We start from the raw sequence: 23025 nt of genomic DNA, 5'->3' as shown, positions 1-23025 counted from the left end.
CAACCCCCCCCCCTCTCCCTGGTTGTGATATAGAGTTAAACGTCTTTCTGTTTATGCATCACCCGATGGTCTGCACTGGTGGATCCAGAAAAAGAAGGGGGGAGGCATGGAAGCATGAACTTATATGCCATTTCGTGTACCTAATAGTAACGAAAGTAGTCCCACAAGTCTGTCGTCCAACGTGATAGCTAAAACGGTTACGTATATATTCTCATAGATCTAGCGAAACATGTAGGTGTAGTTACCACAGATCTGACGGCAAAATGAGAGGGAGATTCGTCACAATTTCTTGACGCGAGTCACGCGTAGTTTCCGCACCCGCCGCTAGATTTCGCTGGCGACTGTAGAATAATTCGATTTGTAGAGCTCCAATAAAAGCAAAAAAAAATACTAAAACCGGCTGTGGACCTAAATTTTTACAAGGAATTTTTATTAAAATACTGTCAAAATTAAAATTCATGAAACAGTTAATACTACAAAGTTTCCCTCTGTCTCATATAAACTTTGGTTCCCGCCATCCGCCACAGATGGCAGCACCGTGGTCGCGCATTTCCGTTCCATTCACTAAATTACTCCTGCAAAATGTTGTGTACCTACCGAGAGCTACACCAATGGATTAAATAATGATTCGCCACGCACTAGCGAAACGTGGCAGGCGTTGCCGTGAGACATCTGTGTTCCAACCTATGGTCGGCACCCTCCACCTGCCCCACGTGGCAGATTATATATATATATATGACAAAAATTGAAAATCTCGGTGGAGAGTCTGTTATTTTGGAAGATGCATGTTAAGAATGATGATGAAACTGTCAACGCCTCTTGTTAACGTACTTATTTTAATATCTGCATTTTTTTTTTTCAAATTCCCTCCCTTTAGGATAGGTTGGAAGTCGGCTTGCAGATCAAATTTTTTTTAAAACATTCCAGAACAGGTGATATTGAGACAAAGATGTCAAGGGATTACTCCCCCCCTCCCTTTTGATCAGGAAGGTGTTAGAGCTTCAGGCATGACCAGGGGCCAGGGAAACCCAGCATGGTGAGACAGTGAGTGGGTCACTCCCCAGGTAGCGAGTGCTAGGCCTCGTCCGTGCGGATGACTGCGCCCCGCCTCGGCTCGCAGCCATCGTCAGTGCCGATCGCCCTCGAGCGAGATCAGAGCAGTTCGAAACGTGTGTCGCGCCCGTCACTTGCTTTCCTCGGCCCAGGAGCCAGGACGTACACAGTCGGTGACTGTGGCCACGTGATCCCACCTTCGAATATATATACTGTATAGAAGTCGCCAGCCCAGGTTAAAATTTCTAATACGGTTTTGAGGTAGTTGGTTAATTCACCGCCGCAATCGCCACACATCTCTAGGGCATCGACTTGTGGTGGTCCCTAGCGGACAAGTCTCGAACTCTTCAAACACCCCTTCCCCCTCCTGTTGAACGACGTTGAGCTGCAGTGAATGATGGATGAGGGGAGCGGGGAATGACAGCGGGCGACAGTGCTGCGCTCTAACGTGTAAATAACAACTAAGACGATACAGGGCGTTACGGCAGCGCACTGCAGCGGTGAAGTTCCCAAGCTGCTCATCATAAGCTCCTGAAAAACGTAGAGTAAATCCTATCCACTCGCGACTTCTATACAGTATACCTATATATTCAAAGATCCCACGGAACAGGTTTCTCCAGTCGCTCAAGCTTCCCCTGACTCATTGGCGGGACGAGATCACGCGGCGAATCGCGATAGAACATAAATGAACACCGCAGAGCCAAGTCAACACAACACATGAACACCCGACATGTAGCTAAAAAAAAAAACGCGAAATCAATTAGCATTTTGACAAAACTTAACTCAAATTAAAAAAAAAAAAAAAACGAAAAGGCAAGTCATTTAGAGTGTCGTCAGAAGTGAAAACTTAAAACTTTTTTTTTTAACGTGTAATGTGACATCATTTCTACGTCAAATGTACGTAACAAAATTATTTTGGTATTATATCACTAGCATGTCGGTGACGCGTGCCTATTAAGTCTTGCCGATACCAATAGTAACTTTAAAAATTAGAAAAAAAAAGAAGTTTCATCATTGGAAAAAAAATATGAACTTAAATCCACAAATAATCAACATAACTTCTCATTAACCAATAACCTGGCATTTGAAGGAATTCACTACGTAAATAAATAAACAAAAGAAAAAAAACATAACCTAAATTTAACTACCTACTAAATGCTCGCAACATTATCACATAATAACGTTCACCGAAATCTCCTGTTTTAAAAATGAAACTGTCCTAGAAATAAAACCATAAAATCTTGTCCCTACTAATTAATGACTCCAATGCTCCATCGCCATTCTGAAACAAGCATGTGCAAACTTTCTTATTCTGTTGTTCATTTATCCCACTTGGTTTTTTTTTTTTTTTTAGTGGGGGACGAATCACCGCACAGAGAGGAGAACGAAACCGAGCCCGGCAACGTATATAGCATAGTGCTCTCTTTATATCTCTTTGGCGAAGTAGTTATTCTCTGACCTGTTCGCGTCAGAAACGTTTCACAACAATGCTTCACGAAAACTTTGCATAAAAATTGGGCCTTCATATTTAACTCACATCTCGCCCAAAGAAAATTCACTTAAAAGTTAAAAATCAACATTGATGTGTGAGACCCCCCACTCTAAGACGAGCCTGCAGACACACGCGCAATGGAACTCAGGTGCCTTGGCCGCTGGCCAGAGACACTCCACGTATTTTGAGCACTCGGTCGGGGAGAGATTTTTCCCTTCGCCTCGCTCTGTGAGGTCATTCACGCGCAGTCGACTTCCGGGCGGTGCGCGGAAGTACAGCACTGGCCTGTGTCGTGCAACTTGTCACCAGTTTTCACAGTTCTCAAAAGTAGTGGCTCCAGAGGCGTACGCAAGTGGCATTACTCAACACACCCATAACATTATATATATATATATTAAAGAGCTGTTTTTTGAATACAAAACGTTTGGTCATTAATAAAATAAAATTCACGAAAAACGGTTTTTATTGACATGTTTAGTTCACTACATATTTATTTCATTTTCCCACATAATCGCAACGCACTTTTCGTAACGCTGCACCAGTTTTTTAACCCATCTGTATGGAAGTTCGCTGCCTGGGACAACGGTACCAGTTGACGACGAAAGTCTCGGGTTCCTCGTGGTCAGATTGAAGACCCACAAAGCGGCCGCGGTAACATGTTCAAAGACACACCAACATATAGCAAGCAACAAGCAGAGATAATCAGTCTCTGGGATCGCCGAAACAAGCAGGCGAGTCGCGCGGCTACCCGCAGTGCAGGGGAGTGGAGCGGGTAGCCCGCACACAGGGGCGGTTAGCGCAGTCACACCCGGCAGGCACGGCTGCTGCCGGCTGCCCGCAGTGCAGAGGAGTGGAGCGGGAAGCCCGCACACAGGGGCAGTTAGCGCAGTCACACCCGGCAGGCACGGCTGCTGCCGGCTACCCGCAGTGCAGGGGAGTGGAGCGGGTAGCCCGCACACAGGGGCAGTTAGCGCAGTCACACCCGGCAGGCACGGCTGCTGCCGGCTGCCCGCAGTGCAGGGGAGTGGAGCGGGTAGCCCGCACACAGGGGCAGTTAGCGCAGTCACACCCGGCAGGCACGGCTGCTGCCGGCTGCCCGCAGTGCAGGGGAGTGGAGCGGGTAGCCTGCACACAGGGGCAGTTAGCGCAGTCACACCCGGCAGGCACGGCTGCTGCCGGCTGCCCGCAGTGCAGAGGAGTGGAGCGGGAAGCCCGCACACAGGGGCAGTTAGCGCAGTCACACCCGGCAGGCACGGCTGCTGCCGGCTACCAGCAGTGCAGAGGAGTGGAGCGGGAAGCCCGCACACAGGGGCAGTTAGCGCAGTCACACCCGGCAGGCACGGCTGCTGCCGGCTGCCCGCAGTGCAGGGGAGTGGAGCGGGTAGCCCGCACACAGGGGCAGTTAGCGCAGTCACACCCGGCAGGCACGGCTGCTGCCGGCTGCCCGCAGTGCAGAGGAGTGGAGCGGGAAGCCCGCACACAGGGGCAGTTAGCGCAGTCACACCCGGCAGGCACGCCTGCTGCCGGCTACCCGCAGTGCAGGGGAGTGGAGCGGGGAGCCCGCACACAGGGGCAGTTAGCGCAGTCACACCCGGCAGGCACGGCTGCTGCCGGCTGCCCGCAGTGCAGAGGAGTGGAGCGGGAAGCCCGCACACAGACGCAGTTAGCGCAGTCACACCCGGCAGGCACGGCTGCTGCCGGCTGCCCGCAGTGCAGAGGAGTGGAGCGGGTAGCCCGCACACAGGGGCAGTTAGCGCAGTCACACCCGGCAGGCACGGCTGCTGCCGGCTGCCCGCAGTGCAGAGGAGTGGAGCGGGTAGCCCGCACACAGGGGCAGTTAGCGCAGTCACACCCGGCAGGCACGGCTGCTGCCGGCTGCCCGCAGTGCAGAGGAGTGGAGCGGGTAGCCCGCACACAGGGGCAGTTAGCGCAGTCACACCCGGCAGGCACGGCTGCTGCCGGCTGCCCGCAGTGCAGAGGAGTGGAGCGGGTAGCCCGCACACAGGGGCAGTTAGCGCAGTCACACCGGCAGGCACGGCTGCTGCCGGCTGCCCACAGTGCAGAGGAGTGGAGCGGGTAGCCCGCACACAGGGGCAGTTAGCGCAGTCACACCCGGCAGGCACGGCTGCTGCCGGCTGCCCGCAGTGCAGAGGAGTGGAGCGGGGAGCTCGCACACAGGGGCAGTTAGCGCAGTCACACCCGGCAGGCACGGCTGCTGCCGGCTGCACGCAGTGCAGAGGAGTGGAGCGGGAAGCGCGCACACAGGGGCAGTTAGCGCAGTCACACCCGGCAGGCACGGCTGCTGCCGGCTGCCCGTAGTGCAGAGGAGTGGAGCGGGAAGCGCGCACACAGGGGCAGTTAGCGCAGTCACACCCGGCAGGCACGGCTGCTGCCGGCTGCCCGCAGTGCAGAGGAGTGGAGCGGGAAGCCCGCACACAGGGGCAGTTAGCGCAGTCACACCAGGCAGGCACGGCTGCTGCAGGCTGCCCGCAGTGCAGAGGAGAGCGAGGTCAGGCCATTGAGGACGCGCTATTGGGATTCCATTTTTGTGTACAAAATTATTTTAACCGCCCCTGTGTGCAGACTTCCCGCTTCACCCGTCTTCACTGCGAGTAGCTGTACATATATACATCTATATCTCTCACTATCCCGATATCTCTCCTCTATATACCATTATATATACCTCTCTATAGCTTTATATATATTTATATATATCTTTATCTAACTCTAGTTCATTCTCTATACCTCGCTCTTTCTCTCTGTCTCTCTTTCTATATCAATTGTGTCATGCGTACGCACTCATACAACGAAAACACACGAATTGCAGCTAAACGATATGAAATACACACACTCACCAAAAATGTCACCGCAATCGGATGAATATTATAGGAAGCGCTTTCAGGATAAACGAAAGAAAATTCGTGACGTGACGGTCGCCCTAAACGATAGCGCGTTTAAAATTCAAGGAAGCGCCATCTATTGACGAAGTTCAAAACTGAACTGTTATTAGCGCCGTTATTTCGCTAGCCGCCGCGAGAAGGATAGGAAGTTGCCAAACCTTACTATATGACCGCGTGGCGGACATATAGAAGTGACACACTCACTGTTTGTATGTCTATGACCTAGGATTTTCTGTTATAAAAATGATTATACCCCATTTTTACTCCATTAGGGATTAAATTCATAATAGTACTATGTGGCCTATGTGTTAATACAAGTTATTAGCTAGCTGTATGCCAAGTATCACCCAAATACGTTCAGTGGTTCGGGCGTCAAGGAGCAACAAACATACATACAAACTTTCACTTTTATAATATCAGTAGGATAAACAAAAAATGGCATGTGTAGTGGCTAGTTCAATCAGCGGAAGAGAGATAATGTATGCGAGGTGTTCGTACGTATACTTAACGTGAAATCAGAAGGTGGAGATACAAAACCACGTACGTATCCACGCTAAATTTAGATTTGAATGAGAGCATCGAATTCCAATGTTTTATCGTTTACACGTGTGTAAGTACGCTAGTAGAAAAAAAAAATAACTTTCGAGTGACAATAACATAAATAAGAGGGGTGGGGAGGGGGGGAATGCTCAACCTTCGTTCTCTAGCATGTTGTGGGTGGTATGGCAAAACTCCAAGTATTGGGGTGTTAGAGGGGGAGGCTAATAAATGTGAAAACATGCCGTGACCTGGCCTTCAAGCTCAACATTAAAATAAAACGCACGTCATCGACTTATGCGATTCTCGTGTGGACTTCCACACACGTTGGAGAAGGCTATATACAAACTCTGCGGGCTGTACAAACTGCGGCTAATACAGAAGGACACGCATTCATCATGTTCCCATGCGTGCGGAGTGCAGTTAAACGATTGCTGCATATATGACCGGGTCTGCAAAAATAAAACGAAATGCTCAAAACTTTACATAACCATAAATGGTAATTTAAATATGAACTTCAAATGTTTAAGATAAGTATTCCATATTTATTGTAATATTGAACTAAGGCATTGTTTATGAATAATCTCAGTCAACTGAAATGTTGCTAACTATACTAAGAACTATACACTTTTCTTCAAGCCTATGATATATGTTGAAGTATTTTTCCAAGACACTTTTAATTGAAAGACAAATCATATGGGTTTGTCAGAAATTATTTACTAACTTCAGAAAAACCAGGGGTCATATTAATGTTTTTTGAAGAATGAGTTAATCTAGGGGCAAACTATATATTCATGTGTATGGTCAGTTCCAATATTTGAAGCATCATATCAATCTATAATAAAACTTTGGTTATATAAGTAACTCATACTTGGCTACACGTAAATGGCAACACTGTTGCATGAAAACTGCTAGTATTCTTTCCGTTCATTAATTAGTACACCAAGAATGCACTGTCATGGTTTCTCATCATATTAACCTCATTTAAAGTTTCGCTATATCAAACATACTGAATGTATTTTAAATAAATGATAGTAAACAACTATACGTGTTTTCCTATTTGTTTCAAGCAGGCTATGTACTTAAAATTTTACACAATTGACACAGTAAATAATGGTTATCAATTGAGTCACAAAAATAACAAAGTTTCATTTATGTATGTTTGATGTGTGAGTTGTACGTGACTATACATATACGATAGATAGAAAAATTGTGACACAACCAGTTGGGAAGGAGTGGGGAGAATATTGTAATAATTTTGCCTACAATTATTAACATAGCCCTTTTCATACCTATCTCATAACAAGCCTCGTGAAATAAATAAATTTTATCGCAAGTCTATAAAAAATTATGCATAATTTAAAAATGATATATTATTTTCTTATGGCAAAAACGAAACATTTAAAATGGGATTTGGCGGAGAAGTTCGGTTTAGAAAACATGTCAATAGGGAAAAAATTATTTTATATTTTTTCCAGTGAAACTTTTTATTTTCACGCAACCGAACACATAAGATGGTCGTGGAAATTGTCAATTTGATATTTAAACAATAAAATTACATATGTTCTCACAAAAAAAATTGTAAATGTACTTCGTGCTGGCTGCTCGCTTCAATTTCGGAAAGGCTCTGTGTCTTAACTTCATTTGGTGAAGAGGGTTGTTCTTTCTATGTATCAATGTTTTCGGAGGACGAAAACCTAAATAAATATAGCATTAAGTAAATCTTATAACATTTTTTTTTTTGACGTGACAACGTCTAATAAATCGATGAACACCGGCTGCATGCACGAAATAGTGTCCCGTTACGCACATTTTTCCGTTACGCTGTGTCCCGTTACGCTCATTGTACGCTTGCGCCGCATCTATCTCTCTTCCACTCGATTGGCCTATGCGTCCGAGAAGAAGAAAGACAGCGGCAGCACACAACTTACATCTACACGTGAACTGTTTCGTCGACTGTTTATAAAGTGAAGTGAAAAGTTAATGAGGTTTTCATTGCTTATTACAACAACAATTTCGGCAATAAAGGTTAATTATTCTTGCATTTTAAAAATCTGATTACTTGTATAATTTCAAGTATTTATTATTTTATTATTAAAATAAAAATGATTCAATTTTATTCATAAAAGTATCAATGTTTTGTTATGACGTCACGTTAAACTATCGTCCGTAAACCGACTTTACAGACAACCAATTTTTTTTTTTGTAATGAGTCACTAACCACCCGAAGTAATAGCGGACCATCAGCAATTTTTACGTTTGAGATTTTTGGAATTACTAGTGATTTTTTAATCAAGGTTGGAACAAAGTTTCGTTATGCTCGCCAACCGTAGGTGCGTACAGTACGTCTCCGTCACTCGACTAACGAGGCGGGTCGTGCAGGACTTGTGTTGCCGCTCTGCCCAGCAAGAGTGTACTTCAGTGTGTCCGCGTGTTTATCCCAGTGCCACGCCGCGTGAATTAGCGTGCTTACGGCAGTAAACGCTGATTTAAAAGACTTGGAACTATATGGGGCATGCGGGGCGCGCGTGCCAACACACCCGACGTGTCATCGCGCTGCCGAAATAACCCCGCTGTCTATCGGGGCCGTTCTTGTACGTCATCGGCAGTACATTCTCGATACGTTAGACGGGGTTGTACGTCACTATTACCTTTGAATATATATACTGTATAGAAGTCGCCAGCCCAGGTTAAAACTTCTAATACGGTTTTGAGGTAGTTGGTTAATTCACCGCCGCAATCGCCACCATCTCTAGGGCATCGACTTGTGGTGGTCCCTGGCGGACAAGTGTCGAACTCTTCAAACACCCCTTCCCCCTCCCGTTGAACGAACTTGAGCTGCAGTGAATGATAAATAGGGGGGTGCGGGGAATGACAGCGGGCGACAGCGCTGCGCTCTAACGTGTAAATAACAACTAAGACGATACAGGGCGTTACGGCAGCGCACTGCAGCGGTGAAGTTCCCAAGCTGCTCATCTTACGCTTTTGAAAAACGTAGAGTAAATCCTATCCACTCGCGACTTCTATACAGTATATATATTCAAAGCTATTACGCACGGAGTCTTAAGACCGGGTTTATAAACCACGCGTGAAACGCCAAGAGCAAAAATTTTCAATAACTTGCTGTTTTCTTCTTCTTTCTTTCAAATTACCGTTTACAAATACTGAATACTGAAGACGCAATACCGCGACGCGTGCATCGGACAAATTTAAACTTGAAGCAAAGTGTTCCATAAACTTTTTAAGACGCAGAAGTTGTGTGTATAGAAGACTAAGACTTTTTTTTTTGTATATTCATAACGTGTTTAATTATTAAGCAAAAAGTAAAATAACACAAGTTTGGTTGAATACGAGTATGCAAGAGATGCACGGGGAATAAATTTCTTTCATACTGTTTTACAGAATTTGAACGGCCATGATTTTCTTGCATTGGCCGTTTTGCGTCTTGCGTTCTTTGCGTGGTTTGCAGACCCGGCCTGAGGGGCAGATGTAGGAAACGAATGACACCATATGCCATAAAAATTATTTACTTTGTTTTGAAAATTTGCAAATGTTAAGGTAAATGGATAACATTTTAAAAATAACATGTCATAGCGTCTGTTTACAGTATTATCGTAGTTGAAGTCGTTCCAGAAAATTAATAAAATAATGAACGTCAATAACTTCATAGGGTGAACTGTTTTTAAGCATCCAGTAAGTATTAACTTCAGACAATACATTAAATTAAAGTAAAATCTAATTATTAAAAACCCTTTTAATACAAAATTTGTTATTAAGTTATACATAGTGTTTTCGTCTCAAGGGTAAATAATAATAGGTATGTCGTAAAGGATAGTTAATACAAAATCCCAAAATAATTTAAAGAATCAATGTGAATTATCAACTAAAATAATACTGATATCATAGTTTGATTCAGTATAGGTTAGGTAAAAAAAGCTTGAAAATTACAAATTCTTCCAAAATGACAGAATAACTTTTTTTAGGTAGGTAGTTCCTAAACATTTAGGTACTTAGTTGTTCTGTCTTTAGTCATTTTTAAAAAGTATAGCTCAGCACAAAATATATTTTTTTTTCCGCTACGAGGTGTTACTAACCTGTATGGCGTTTGAATGACGTACGGTCAGGTACATCATCTTTGTTTGCATAGCTGTATAATACAATTGTAAATTGTACGTGAGCATTAAGTGAAATGTGTACAAATACGATACGGATTATCAGGATATCAAGGATCAACGAGGGCCGGATGAACGAGGTTGGAAATTGGGAATACCGTGAAGTTCTGATGGCCAGTAAAACAAAAAGACCGTTGGGAGCAAGGCTTCGCGAGCTCCGGGACTCGTGAGGGCGAGGCTGACGGGGAAGCCTTCATTTCACAGACGAGAGAGCCAAACCCGAAGTTCCCCGAAGTTCATGCTCGCTTTTTTTTTTTGACGTGACAACGTCTAATAAATCGATGAACGCCGGCTGCACGCACGAAAACGTGTCCCGTTACGCTGTGTCCCGTTACGCTCATTGTACGCTTGCGCCGAATCTATCTCTCTTCCACTCGATTGGAACAACCAAAGATTTGACTTTTTCGAGGCACATTAAACTTGAAACTCACCCATTCGTTTCCTACTTTTCCTATCATCGTCCTATCCTTAACAGAATAACACAGATTGGAAGAAGTTAAATAGCAAACGTGTATAAAAGTAATAGTTAAAAAAATCTCTTCGTTAAATTTATCAATTAAATTGTAGATTTCATTTCACTCCTTCTTTGTATCCATACAAAATAGTGATAATTCAATAACAATGATTCAATTTTATTCATAAAAGTATGCATTCATTTCATCAATGTTTTGTTATGACGTTGTCACGTTAAACTATCGTCCGTAAACCGACTTTACAGACAACCAATTTTTTTCCGTATCTTTTTAACGTAGCTATCCTAACCAAATCAACCGTCCACAATGTTTTAAAGTATTTATAATGTAGCTAACCTAACCTAATTGACCATTAGTATCCTTTTATCAACACATTAACAATGAACAAAAAAAAAAGATGCACGATCGGGCGTTTGGCTCTCTCGTCTGTGAAAACAAGGGTTTCCTCCCTCCTCCCCCCCCCCCCCTCCCACCCAACTTTTCCGTGAGCGCTCGCGGTGTGTAGCGCCGCAGGAACAACGCCTTATTGGAACACTTCCGGCGTCTGTTTTCGAAAGGCTTTTGGGTACACGCGGAGGACTGCTGAGTAGTTATGTTTTATTTATTTATTTATTTAAGGAGAGTGAACACGGCTGAAGAGCGCGTTCTCGTAAATAATTTTTAAAATATAGATTCTTCAAAGGCACGCAAGGACTCGCGTTATGCCTTTGGCTTCAAGTCTCCGCCATGTCATGTCATCAGATCCCATGGTTACACCAGTGCAGAGGAGACACCGCGCTACGCTGTTACAAATTTACAGCGAATTTGCGGACTTTTTCTTCGTACAAACAATGCCTAATTCCGACTCCGAGCCGAGTGTCTAGTTGTAAACACAGTTAGGTAATATAATAAGATTATTGTAGTTGATTCATTTTGGAAACCGTAAATTTGTGTAGATAAACTGTAAATTTTGAGAAGATCCTTGGATCATTTGTAGCCAGCGCTCCTTCGCTGGCGGTTCAACTCTCTTTGCATGGTCTCGCCTAAGAGGGTGACAACGAAAAAAGGGGGGGGGGGGGGGGGAAGCGGCGCAACGTGGCCACACGGTTGAGAAATGCCAACATTAAATTTTAGAGCGGTCCGCTATTAGGCTCGTTCTGCAATGGCACGAAACGAAAACAAGAGACGGATCTCCCGGAACAATTGGCAACCAATGACACCGCGTTTCAAACAATTACATAATGGCCAAGAACACTACATAGACAGTTGAAGCGATTTTTTAACGTATTTAGAACATAAACTTTGCTACCCTCCCGCAGTCGAGTAGGCCTACTCGACTACTATTGGTCGGACGGAGCAACGTAAGCGTAAGAGCTCAGCACTGCCGAGCTGATCCGTACGGGTCGGTCTCCGTCTGCGTGCCGTTGTAGAAACTCTTGTTCCGTGATATCCGTCTCCGTTTACGTGTCACTGTGGAACGGGCCTAAGTATCAGCGTTTTTTTTACAATACTGTTAGAAACACTATTTTTAAGGTCTTGTAATCACAAGCAAAGAAATGAATTCTGATGTTAAGAAGCCCAGATAGCACCTATCTTGAAACAATGGGCGCCATTCTAAGCGCGAGACACGCTGTGGTTGTTTGTTCGCTCTGCGTTTCCCGAAGATGACGCGGCTCGCATACGCGAAAGCATTTAGCACGTCTGGCCCAACCTTCGTGGGGGATGGTAGGGTATGATGGGGGGAGGGGGTGCCCGAGGCAGTGCCAGGACGAGTATAACCTTCGGTCGGCCGCGCGCGGGCCGTTGCAGCCAGCGACAGTTTTAAACACGGGGTCGGGCCGTCGGGCTGGGGCCGGCGGCTAATTAGCCGCGGGCTGTTTTCCCTCGAGCGGGGAAACCGCGACCCATCACCCCCCCCCCCCCTTCTTTATCCCCTCAGCACTGATTGTTCAAGGTCACCGTCTGGTAGCGAGACTCTTGGCGACTCTGGGAGGGGCTATTTACAGATATATGGTCTCGATGGACAGAGTGAGCATCAGTTATAATATTGTGATAGCTGTGATAAGGTTTCTCATCGACATTTTTTTTACTTTGATTAAATTGTTAATGGTTAAAAAAAAAAATCCGGGTAAACCTAGGGAATCTTGTCCATGGACCCGAAACAATCTAAATCTGCGAACGAGCAGTAAGCGATGATATAACATAGCATTTAATTTTACATGAAACAATAGAATTATAATTAGAAATTGTAAATTGAATATTGAATGTTGCTTCAAAATTTGAGAGCTTATTTCACGTACGGATTATAAAAAAATGTTGAATTCTAAATTTCAGTTATTATTTTGCTTTGTTGCAGTTCTGTGCGTGTTCAAAACAACACGTTTAGTTAACACATTTCAAATTTATTATCATAACAATTGAAATACCAGTAATCTTGTATAACACGTAATTTATTTTCGTGATTATAAATATTTAGGAGTTTCCTATGACAGAAACGCGCTTCCCTTATAGTTATATGTTTATACTACAAAATCGTAAAAAAAGTAAAACGAAATTAATAACTTACTACCCACTCACTGACTAATACATACAAATTCAATAGTGTGTTTTACAATATTTCATGTACAAAAGCAAACATTTGATTTGATTTAAGCTTTATTTATAAAATGGTGGAATAATAATGCTGTAAATATATTAAGCAAAACTAACAAAATTTTTTGCAAAACTCCGTTCCCCCGGAGAAACCCCCAGAATGGCCACCGCATGGAGCGCCCAAGAAAAGAAGCGGGCTTCCCATTTGGAAGCCATCTTGAAGGTTTTTTTCTGTTCCACCCACCGTTTCTTTGGTAGCCTGACTTGTTGCAAGGGATTGTATTCCTACCAGAGAAAATACCACCATTTTGTCTGGGCAATCCGCCTTGGAGGAGCCGGGGCGCGAACCCGGGTCCTACAAGTCACAAGGCAGGCGCTCTACCCCACGAGTTTACTGTAGTTTGGTTTGTCATTAACACGAGCTTACTTCTGGTAGTTGATTTCGGAAGCGATGTAGGGTATTAAAAAACCACTTGAGCGAATGTTTTAGTACTCACCAGTGATACGAAACCCGGACATGAAATTTAAATAAATGTACGAAAAAAAAAGTGTTTTCAACTTAATTTCTGGGTGCGAATCACGTGCAGTTTTCGTACCCGCTGCTAGAATTCGCTGCCGGTGCAAGTAAGTCAACTATTCAATTATTCCCTTTGTATATTTAAATTTTAAACGAAATAATGATATCGCTCCAATAAAAGCGAAAAATACTTTAAAAAAAAACACAGGCTACGATCCCTATTTTCGATTATCATTAAAGAGTTAATTCTATAAATTTTACCTTACCATCCGCCAGAGATATCAGTGCTGTGATTACACATTTCCGTTCCATTTATGAAATTATACCTACCAAATGTCGTTTGCCGAGAGCTATGACGTTACGCTTAAGAAAAAAGACATTTTCATCTCAAACCAACACCAAATTCACGGACAACATTTCAAACAAGCAGGGTTGCGATTTCGTGGCAGCAATGACGTTTTTGTTCAAATAATATTTTTTATGAACAATTTTGGCAGGTCGAGATGCTACCGAATGTAACGCATATAAAGAAAAGTGAAATGTAGAGACCCAAATTATGTTTTAGAAGCACCAGAAATGGCAAGTAAAACAACGTTAAAAAAGGATTAGGATTTCTTATAAATAAGCGAACATTAGGCCCTGCTACCCAAAGTAGGCCTATACCTATGATATATTAGGTAAAACTTTACAAAAGTAAAAATAGTAATAATTACAAAGTAAGATTTCAAAAATAATTTTCCTGATATTGCAGCTTCCCTATTTTTTTTTCTTTTAACGGGGTTCTTAGGCACGTAGAAAACGATAAAACGTGACGGTTTTTAGCCGTAACCTTCATTACAGCCAGGCGCAATTTCACTCTTCAACTTAACTTAAAAAAGCGGAAAACATTTACTGCGTTCGTACAGATCAGGCACTTACCAAGCATCTAAACGAATGAAAAAAATAGTAATCTAGGAATAAAAAATTTCAAAAATTGAAATTGAATTAGGAATAATATCGTGTTACACACGAAACGTCAATTAAACACAATGGTAATTGCGGGCTGAACTACTGCTAGCGCCGATAGTTCGCAGGCCGCCGCGAGCTTCACTAAGTCGACGGAGAATGAAGGAAAGTTGCCAGACCTGTATGTATATACGACCGTGGCGCAGACCATAAAGAATCATGTGAACGGCCCCCTGGGGCGGTGTCACGCGGTGCAAACCTCCTGCAGCAAGTATCGCAACAGGGACAATATGGGGATACTGGTAGGAAATAGACGAGACAAGTGATTGCAGCGAACCTGGCGGCGTCGAGTGTACCTACGTTTTTTAAGTGTGTATAAACAGTAGTGGCATCTAGCGGCGTGGAGCGTAAACATAGCTAGATAGCAACGCAGTCGCACGTTGTTATGCGGCCAGAGTTTCCCGTATTGTCGTGTTGCGATATTAGCCTGCAGGCTGGGAGCTGCTACGATCCGCTTTTGACGGCCACGCAGATCATGCAGTTCCGCTTCCTGTTAAACAACGTGCGTGCGTGCGTGTGCAGACACAAACACCCGAGGGGGAAAAGCTGCTATCGCGGCTTTTTCATTTTCTAAATTTAAGAAATGGTGGTTCACACGTGATTAAGTTTTGGTTCACGAGAAAAGAATACTTCACGTTAATAAACTTATACATGCGTGTGTGTGTGTGTGTGTGTGTGTGTGTGTGTGAAACTCTAGTGGATGTATTGATCTAAGATAGTGGCAGCGTCTCCAATGGAGACAGAACCTCCCGAATTATGAATTTTTCGACTTTGGAGAAGACGCTGAGAGTCATCGTGGTCCTTTTCTCAAAACAATCCCAAAAACCAAGCTGCGTCGATTGTGGTCACTATTTCAACGACTCTCGCACAGGCTGGGAAATGCACCAATTTTACCAGACAATACTTCAGATATTCAGAAGGTTCAACACAACACTGCTATCATATGCTCAGGTAAAAGGCTTCTCTCCTATGGAACGACCAACTTGCCAAAATCTAATCGACTTTTTGATTTAAAAAAAAGAAGAGAGGAATTCGCTTTATATTGCGAGTTAATTCATCATTCAACTAGTAATTGAATCAAATGTACTACAGGGAAATATAAAAAGGTAATTAATTATTTTGTTGTGAAGTTGGTATTTAATATGATTTTTACTGAAGTAATTTAAACAATATAGTTTGGCGCACTAATTAATCGTATGAAATCTAACGATAGCCTTTATTCATTGTAATGTTATAATATTACATCGACCGTTTAGTTTTTTTTATTGAAACTAAAGACAGGGCTGCAAAACACCCTTATAACTTATTATAAACAACGCAAGATGCAAAATGTTCATGAACCACATTTTAGAGTATAAACTACGCAAGCTTCAATAACACAACACCAGTATTTTTCAACTTCCAAATTCCTTGCGTTTTCGACGGCCATGCCTCTTTGAAGTGAAGTGTTTTGGTAAACGTTTATAGACGCAGATGTTATGTGCTTAGCAGCCCACGGTGTTCTTTCCATTATGAGCATCATTTTGCACTTGTTAAACTTTCACGCACTGAAAGAAAAGATCTATTTTGAATAAAATTGTTATTAACAGTTTATTTTGTTTTCGTGATAAATATGAATTATAAAAATAAGTCCGAAGTAGACATTTTTTTCTACTGTATTACGATTTTAGGTTATAGGGTTGGTAACGTCTTGCGACTTGCGTGCTTTGTAAACGACTGTGACTTTCTTGCGTTGGTTGCGTGTTTGCGCTGTTGCGTCGTTGCGATCCTTGCGTGTGGTTCACAAAGCCCGCCTGATCGCGCGCGGGGACGACCATCGACGAGGAAGGAATAGAAGAGCCTCTATTCACAGTCGCGGGAACACACGAGGTCCGCTCCGAAGTTGCTACAACTGCCGCGAGGGGGTGTTTACAACCCTGTCGCTCAAGACCGCGGCAGGTTTACACCCGCATGGGTGGGGGAACATCGCTACCGTCGACTCCGATACGAGGAGCCTTCTGTCGACTGCTGTGTACAAGCTCAGTCCCGGAGACCCACGAGGCTGTTACATGATGGCCACACACACACACACACACACACACACACACACACACACACACTCTCTCTCTCTCTCTGCCGGGTGGATCCCCAAACAATCCGCCCCTCCTGTCTCAACAGTGGAAAACTTTGCGCCCTTTGTTTCACACGCGAGGAAGCAAGCAGGAAGAGCTCTTTTATTGCCGGCGCTCACTAAGTTTGTCTGATCGCTCTCCTCGCCACAAGACGAGACTTAAAGCGCCGTCTTTTTTTTTTTTTTTTTTTTTTTAGGTGAAGCATTTTATACAGGGGAGACCTAATATGCACATAAAGTTCTGCCATTCCCGATTACACCCGAACAATTCACCTTCGGCCAACTTCGGGATTTGTTTTATTTTTGAGCAGGAAAAATGAATTCAAATATTAAAAGTGGTCGGTTAGGTTAGCTACATTAAAACACTATGGACGGTTAGTTAGGTTAGTATAGCTACATTAAAATAAACAGAGAAATATAAATATATATAAATAAACCCGAGGTTGGCCGAAGGTGAATTGTTCGGGTGTAATCGGGAATGGCAGAACTTTATGTGCATCTTAGGCTTCCCTTTTACAGCTGGTAGTGCAATATCAGAATCACAAGGTAACTGAAGAGAGTGGGTGACGGAGCTAACGTGTGTAACGTACGTAACAAATATTGCTCGATAGCCCCGGGTTAAAAAAAATTTTTAAAAAATTAACTGAAACATCTTTACAGATTACAGCAGCAGCGCATGATCATTCAATGTCATGAATTCGTATATTTTCTGATCCTTACGTAAATTTTTACATACACCCTCATACTTGGCGCACACTTTGCAAATTTTCGTAACCCGTAATTCGCAACTATAAACTCTCAATATGGATCCCGTGTTAGCATTAGAATTGTGACAATTCGTAGATATATTTCCAATAGGATTATGTATCATATATTTACTATAGTAAACTCATTTAATTAATTATTATATTCCATTGAAGACATGGACAAAAATTTTCCACTTCCAACGCATGATAACGCGTGTTTTGTAACGACGTCAATTGTAAAGGTATCATATTGGGATGGAGATGTTTTCTCTTATGTCTGACAGCACCAGAGTAAACTCTGTGGACGGGGATGGGGGAAGGAGGGGGGGATAAGTTGTGGAGGGTTAGGACCGTAACCAACCAAATCTAAACTTCTCTTGCACACAACAGCAATGCCTTACGGAAGTGAAATGTTGGGGGCACAGCAGCCAAACAACACATCCAACGGCTGCAAATCATCCAGGACAAGATCCTGAAGAGCATCCTCAACGAACCAAGAGACGCGGAAACCAATGCACTCCGCCAATGACCAATATTTTACCGGGTTCGACCCATAGGGAAGGTCCAAGCACTAAATTTTTCACAACTGCTGAACGAAGGCGGTGTCGCTGTGGACCGGTGGGTTTCCTCGCGATGCTCCCATTCTACCTCCCTCCCTCCTCCCACCGATAATCAACTCCCATTTAATAATCTGACGTCAAGACGCCAACACTTGACTCTCCCGTACCTTACTTTAGATAATTTTCTGTTTCGCACGCAAATTTTTGCCATCATGTTCTGAAATAGCGCCGTGTCGGCGCAGTGGCTGACGAGCCGAAAAGTTTCCCCGGGTTCGATTCCCGGCCGAATACCCTTTCAGGACATAGAACTGGGTGCCGTGTCGCCCCTTCGCTCCCGTGCCGCGGAAGGCTGAGGTTAACCATCGCAGTATCCACGAGCGTACTCAGATCTTCATTCCGGGAGGATATAACCACTTGTCACGCTGTTAGCTTTCAAATTCTTTCCTTTTTTTTTCGTGGGGATGATAAAATTTTTTGGGTTTCTGGATCTGGGTGTGTGGGGGGGGGGGGGGTGAGGGGGGGGGGGGTTCCCAGGGTCGGACGAGTCGGGCAACAATCGCCCAGGGCTTGATCCTTGCGTCGCTCGTGTTCTGTGAAAAAAATACAGATATTAATAATGAGAAAAAGGGGAGTATTCAATAGTTATTAGCAGGCGTTTCAAAGTGCTGGTCAATAACTTTTAGATTTCAATTGAGTTTTTCATGATCTCTCACTATAAAAATCTTTCAAAAAAATTTATTGTCACATGCAATGGCACGAATTCCGCGGAATCCAAAAATTATTTTTTTATAAATCATAACTGGAGCATAATTTATTACGAAATGTCAGAATTTCCTAAGGCAAATAACCAAAAAAAATCGTTGAAATTTAAGTTCAAATTTGATTTTAAAACATTGTTTTAAATGTTTTATTGTTAATATTTTTGCTAGGGATGACTATAGCATACATCCCACGCCCCCGATAAAGCCCCTTTCCAAAATATTCCGGGCCCCGCGACAGTAAACGACTCAGGGCCCCTCACGCACAATACACCCCGAGGCGGCGACCCCCGGTCCTCATCGCCACCTCCGTGTCCTGCAGGAACACACGTGGCGGGACGGGTTCTCTGAAAGGTCCCGGAGTGATGTGTCGCTGGAGAGTTGCCCAGCCTTCACTCGCGTGATTCACTGCGGCTCCATCTGCTCGATCCCACATCCGACCGTGAGTCACGGGTTTTCCCGCGGGGCTGCGCTATTGGCTTATTGCTAGAGACCGGAAAAATTCGCGGATTCATTTCGTGATAGGCCTAAATTCAAACATGTGTATAATTCTGCTGGTTCTGCTATTGGCTCGCAGTTTAACTGGAGCTCTCTGGGCCAATGAGAGACTATCGACCAAAGAAGCGTCGAATCACAAGCTACCCAGTGGAGACGCCTCACAATTTAGTACCCAATGAACACGCGTGTTTACTTGAGATGTGCAGAGGATAATGGAGGCTATCCTAGAGGTCATTGAATCCGCGAATATTTCCGGTCCCTACATGTTGCACAAAAAAAAAAATGGTTGTCTGTAAAGTCGGTTTACGGACGATAGTTTAACGTAACAACGTCATAACAAAACATTGATGAAATGATTGCATACTTTCATGAATAAAATTGAATCATTTTTATTGAATTATCACTATTTTGTATGGATACAAATGAGTGAAATGAAATCTACAATTTAATTGATAAATCTACTTTTATTTGCACTCATTAATTAAAATATGTTTATTACTTTAACGAACAGATTATTTTAACTATAACTTTTATACATGTTTGCTAATTAACTTCTTCCAATCTGTGTAATTCTGTTAAGGATAGGACGATGATAGGAAAAGTAGGAAACGAATGGGAGTGTTTCAAGTTTAATGTGCCTCGAAAAAGTGAAATCGATGGTTGTTCCAATCGAGTGGAAGAGAGATAGATGCGGCGCAAGCTTACAATGAGCGTAATGGGACTCAGCGTAACTGGACAATGTGCGTTACGAGACACTTTTTCGTGCGTGCAGCCGGCGTTCATCGATTCATTAGACGTCAAAAAGACACCTTTCCTTCAGAAAAAAGTAATTTTTCCTTAAAATTAAATGTATCTTCTTCTAAGAACTCGAGTGTGTGTGTGTGCGTGTATATTTACATATAAATTTTTTGGTCACCCACCAAAGTACTAACCATTCTCCTTGATGCTTAATTAAAACATACGCATTTAGTTTACCCCCCTCCCCTCCTCCCCCTTTCATCCCCCACCCCTCCCCTCCCCCTCCCCCTCCCCATACACTCCTCCACGGGTCATCATGACGATATATAAGATAACAATATCTCAGAAAAAATATATATTATATATCACGCGTATGCACCATCTTTTCGAGGTTTCTGAGACTTTCACGAAGACGCAGCATCGTTTTTACGCATTTATGTTTCATATTCACAGAATAACTCCTACCAAATGCCGTATACCGAGAGCTAAGATGTTTACACGTCTAATAATAAACACTGACTATACTAGATAAGCATTTTATACACGTTTCTATTGAAACATTACTCACTCTTAGCGGTGTTTAGCACAGTGGGCAAGCGTTCGAATGAATCACGCATTACATTTAATGTAGGTATGAGAGTGTTGATCTAAGGTCAGGAATAAAAGCGTCACACAAAAAGTAGACATCGCTTCACGCGTCAGTATTATTTTGACCGCCGGCCAGGAAGGTGTTGGATGGATGAACCGGGGAGGAGGGGGGGAGCCCGGGCAAAAAAACTCGGAGTGAGACTAGTTGCCAACATAACACAGACTCACACTCGCAGCAAACCACAAAGGCGAGAAATAAAACAGCAAGGTGTTCGCAAAACTTGTTAATTGCCATTTCCTTTCCCCTTTCCCGACCACATCTATACAACTCATTCCTTTGCTGCTGCACTATGCTGTTTTATCCACAGAGATAGTAAATGTCAGAATACACCATACTGTGCCGTAGTTGAAGCCACCATAACCTCGTCATATAGCAACACCCGAAACATCGCGGAAATGTTGCTTAACCGCACCTTATGATATAAGTATGAATTAGAATGTCCGTCGTTCCATAAAATACAATCCTTGACAAAACCGTTTCCAAATTGCAAACAATGTCTTGGGTGTCCCGCAAACATGGCGCAGACAATCATCTGGACTATAATAAACAGCTTCAGGCAGTTTCCGCACCGTAAGAAAAAAGTCACCTTATTTTTATACGAAGAAAGCTGGTTACAAATTATCCAGGGATCCTCGTATACGTACGGTTATCTTCGTAAATTAACGGGTTCTCAGTTTACTTTACTTGAACATAATTCCTTCGGAAAAATCTTTCTGTATTAAAAAAAATAATTCAAAAACTGGTCACGTCAACAGAAAAAATACTTCTCTTTATTCCACGAATGTGTGTTTACTTCGTTCACAACGCAACATAAAACTCGGAATACGGAAACCACCGTAGTTTTTTTACGAAATTACGAAGAACTCCTCAAGTGTGTGGTGATTTCTTTGTTGAAAAGTCATCAATTTCTGAAAGTGCGTGTAGTAATGCACGCATAAACACCACCTGGATTTTCCTCTCATAAGGATTAACATAAAGTGACTTTGACAGTAGTAGTAACCAAAATCGTAAAACAACTATAAAATATGGCGTCCGGCGACAGAAGATTACTTCACAGACGACACTAGCACAACCAGTGATTTTTTTTTTACCATCGAGCAGGATTGCGAATTTCTGATCACAGTCGACGAGCGGCGGACACGCCCGAACATAGCCGATTCCTCACGATTGGAAAGCCACCACCAAGCCACCGCCAAAAATCGTGTTCCCATATAAATAACATTGTGCCAGAACATACTATTACATACTACTGTCACCTTATATTTACGAAAAAAGCTGGTAACAAATTATCCACGGATCTTCGTATCCGGGAATCATATCGGCGAGACGGACTCCAATCAACTAATTGCGCATTGCTAAAGAAAAACGGACAAGCGAAAGTAGTTCATCGTCGACCAACATTTCCGCGTACATAAAGATATACGACGAAGATTTGGGCGTGTGCCCAAAGGGCATTTGCAGCCCTAATTTGTTTACGTCTCACAATTTTAGAACGAATACCGGGACACGAGATGAGCCCAAAGGCAACGTAACTGTATGTTTACTTCTTTATTGCCATAGAGTATAGACGATACTGTAAAAGATGTTCCATGTGAATTCATCATTATTTCACAAATATAAGTTTCCCACGTATCGGTTGTAAAATGTCTTGCTTGCAAAATAGCTGCGTGAGACGTAGCCAGGATTAAATTTGTTTCAAAAATGAAAAGACTGATTTTTGTTTTGCCTTCCTACCAAATATATAAAAAAATTCTCCAGATAGTTATCTTTTTTAAATTAGCAGCCTTAAAAGTGGTTACATACGCTGGCTTGTAATATATGACCCGACCGACTGCAAAGATGTTTTACATATAAAATGTGGCTGAACTTTCACTATATATATGTGTGTGTGTGTGTGTGTGTGTGTGGGTGTGGGTGGGTGGGTGTATGTGTGTGTATATGTACACACACACATGTCACATACCTTTCGCATAATTAGCCGGCAAAATTCAATTTTTGAAGTTTTTGTGCAGTATGGATAAAGAGAATGAAATTTTATATAAAATTTGAACATTTTTTAAATTTGAAATCAATTTGTCTGGCTACTATGTGATATGGTTTAAATTTTTATTATTAAAAAAATAATAATTTTATCTAGCCTTTTAAAATCCTCAGAAATTTTAATGATTTTTTAAGGTTAAATTTTTTTTCTGACATTAATTTGAAGCATACAGTAGCCACCAGCATTGCCTTCAACCCAAAATAAA

General features: G+C 42.9%; 2 protein-coding genes across 7 annotated transcripts in view; one reads left to right on the top strand and one right to left on the bottom strand.

Annotated features, from left to right (window-relative positions):
• LOC134543051 (probable G-protein coupled receptor 139) overlaps positions 1–23025 on the bottom strand; it is a 75719-nt gene that overhangs the window by 13532 nt on the left and 39162 nt on the right. The window lies entirely within an intron of this gene.
• Positions 1094–4625, top strand: LOC134543260 (collagen alpha-2(I) chain-like). The gene is made up of 2 exons (XM_063388173.1): positions 1094–1226; positions 3361–4625. The coding sequence occupies exons 1-2, from the start codon at positions 1094–1096 to the stop codon at positions 4623–4625; spliced, it is 1398 nt and encodes a 465-aa protein (XP_063244243.1).

This window comes from Bacillus rossius (genome assembly GCF_032445375.1).
Source record: "Bacillus rossius redtenbacheri isolate Brsri chromosome 9 unlocalized genomic scaffold, Brsri_v3 Brsri_v3_scf9_2, whole genome shotgun sequence".
NCBI classification, from domain to species: Eukaryota; Metazoa; Arthropoda; class Insecta; order Phasmatodea; family Bacillidae; genus Bacillus; species Bacillus rossius.
Note: the sequence above shows the minus strand (reverse complement) of the source record. Positions and strands in the feature narration are given on the sequence as shown.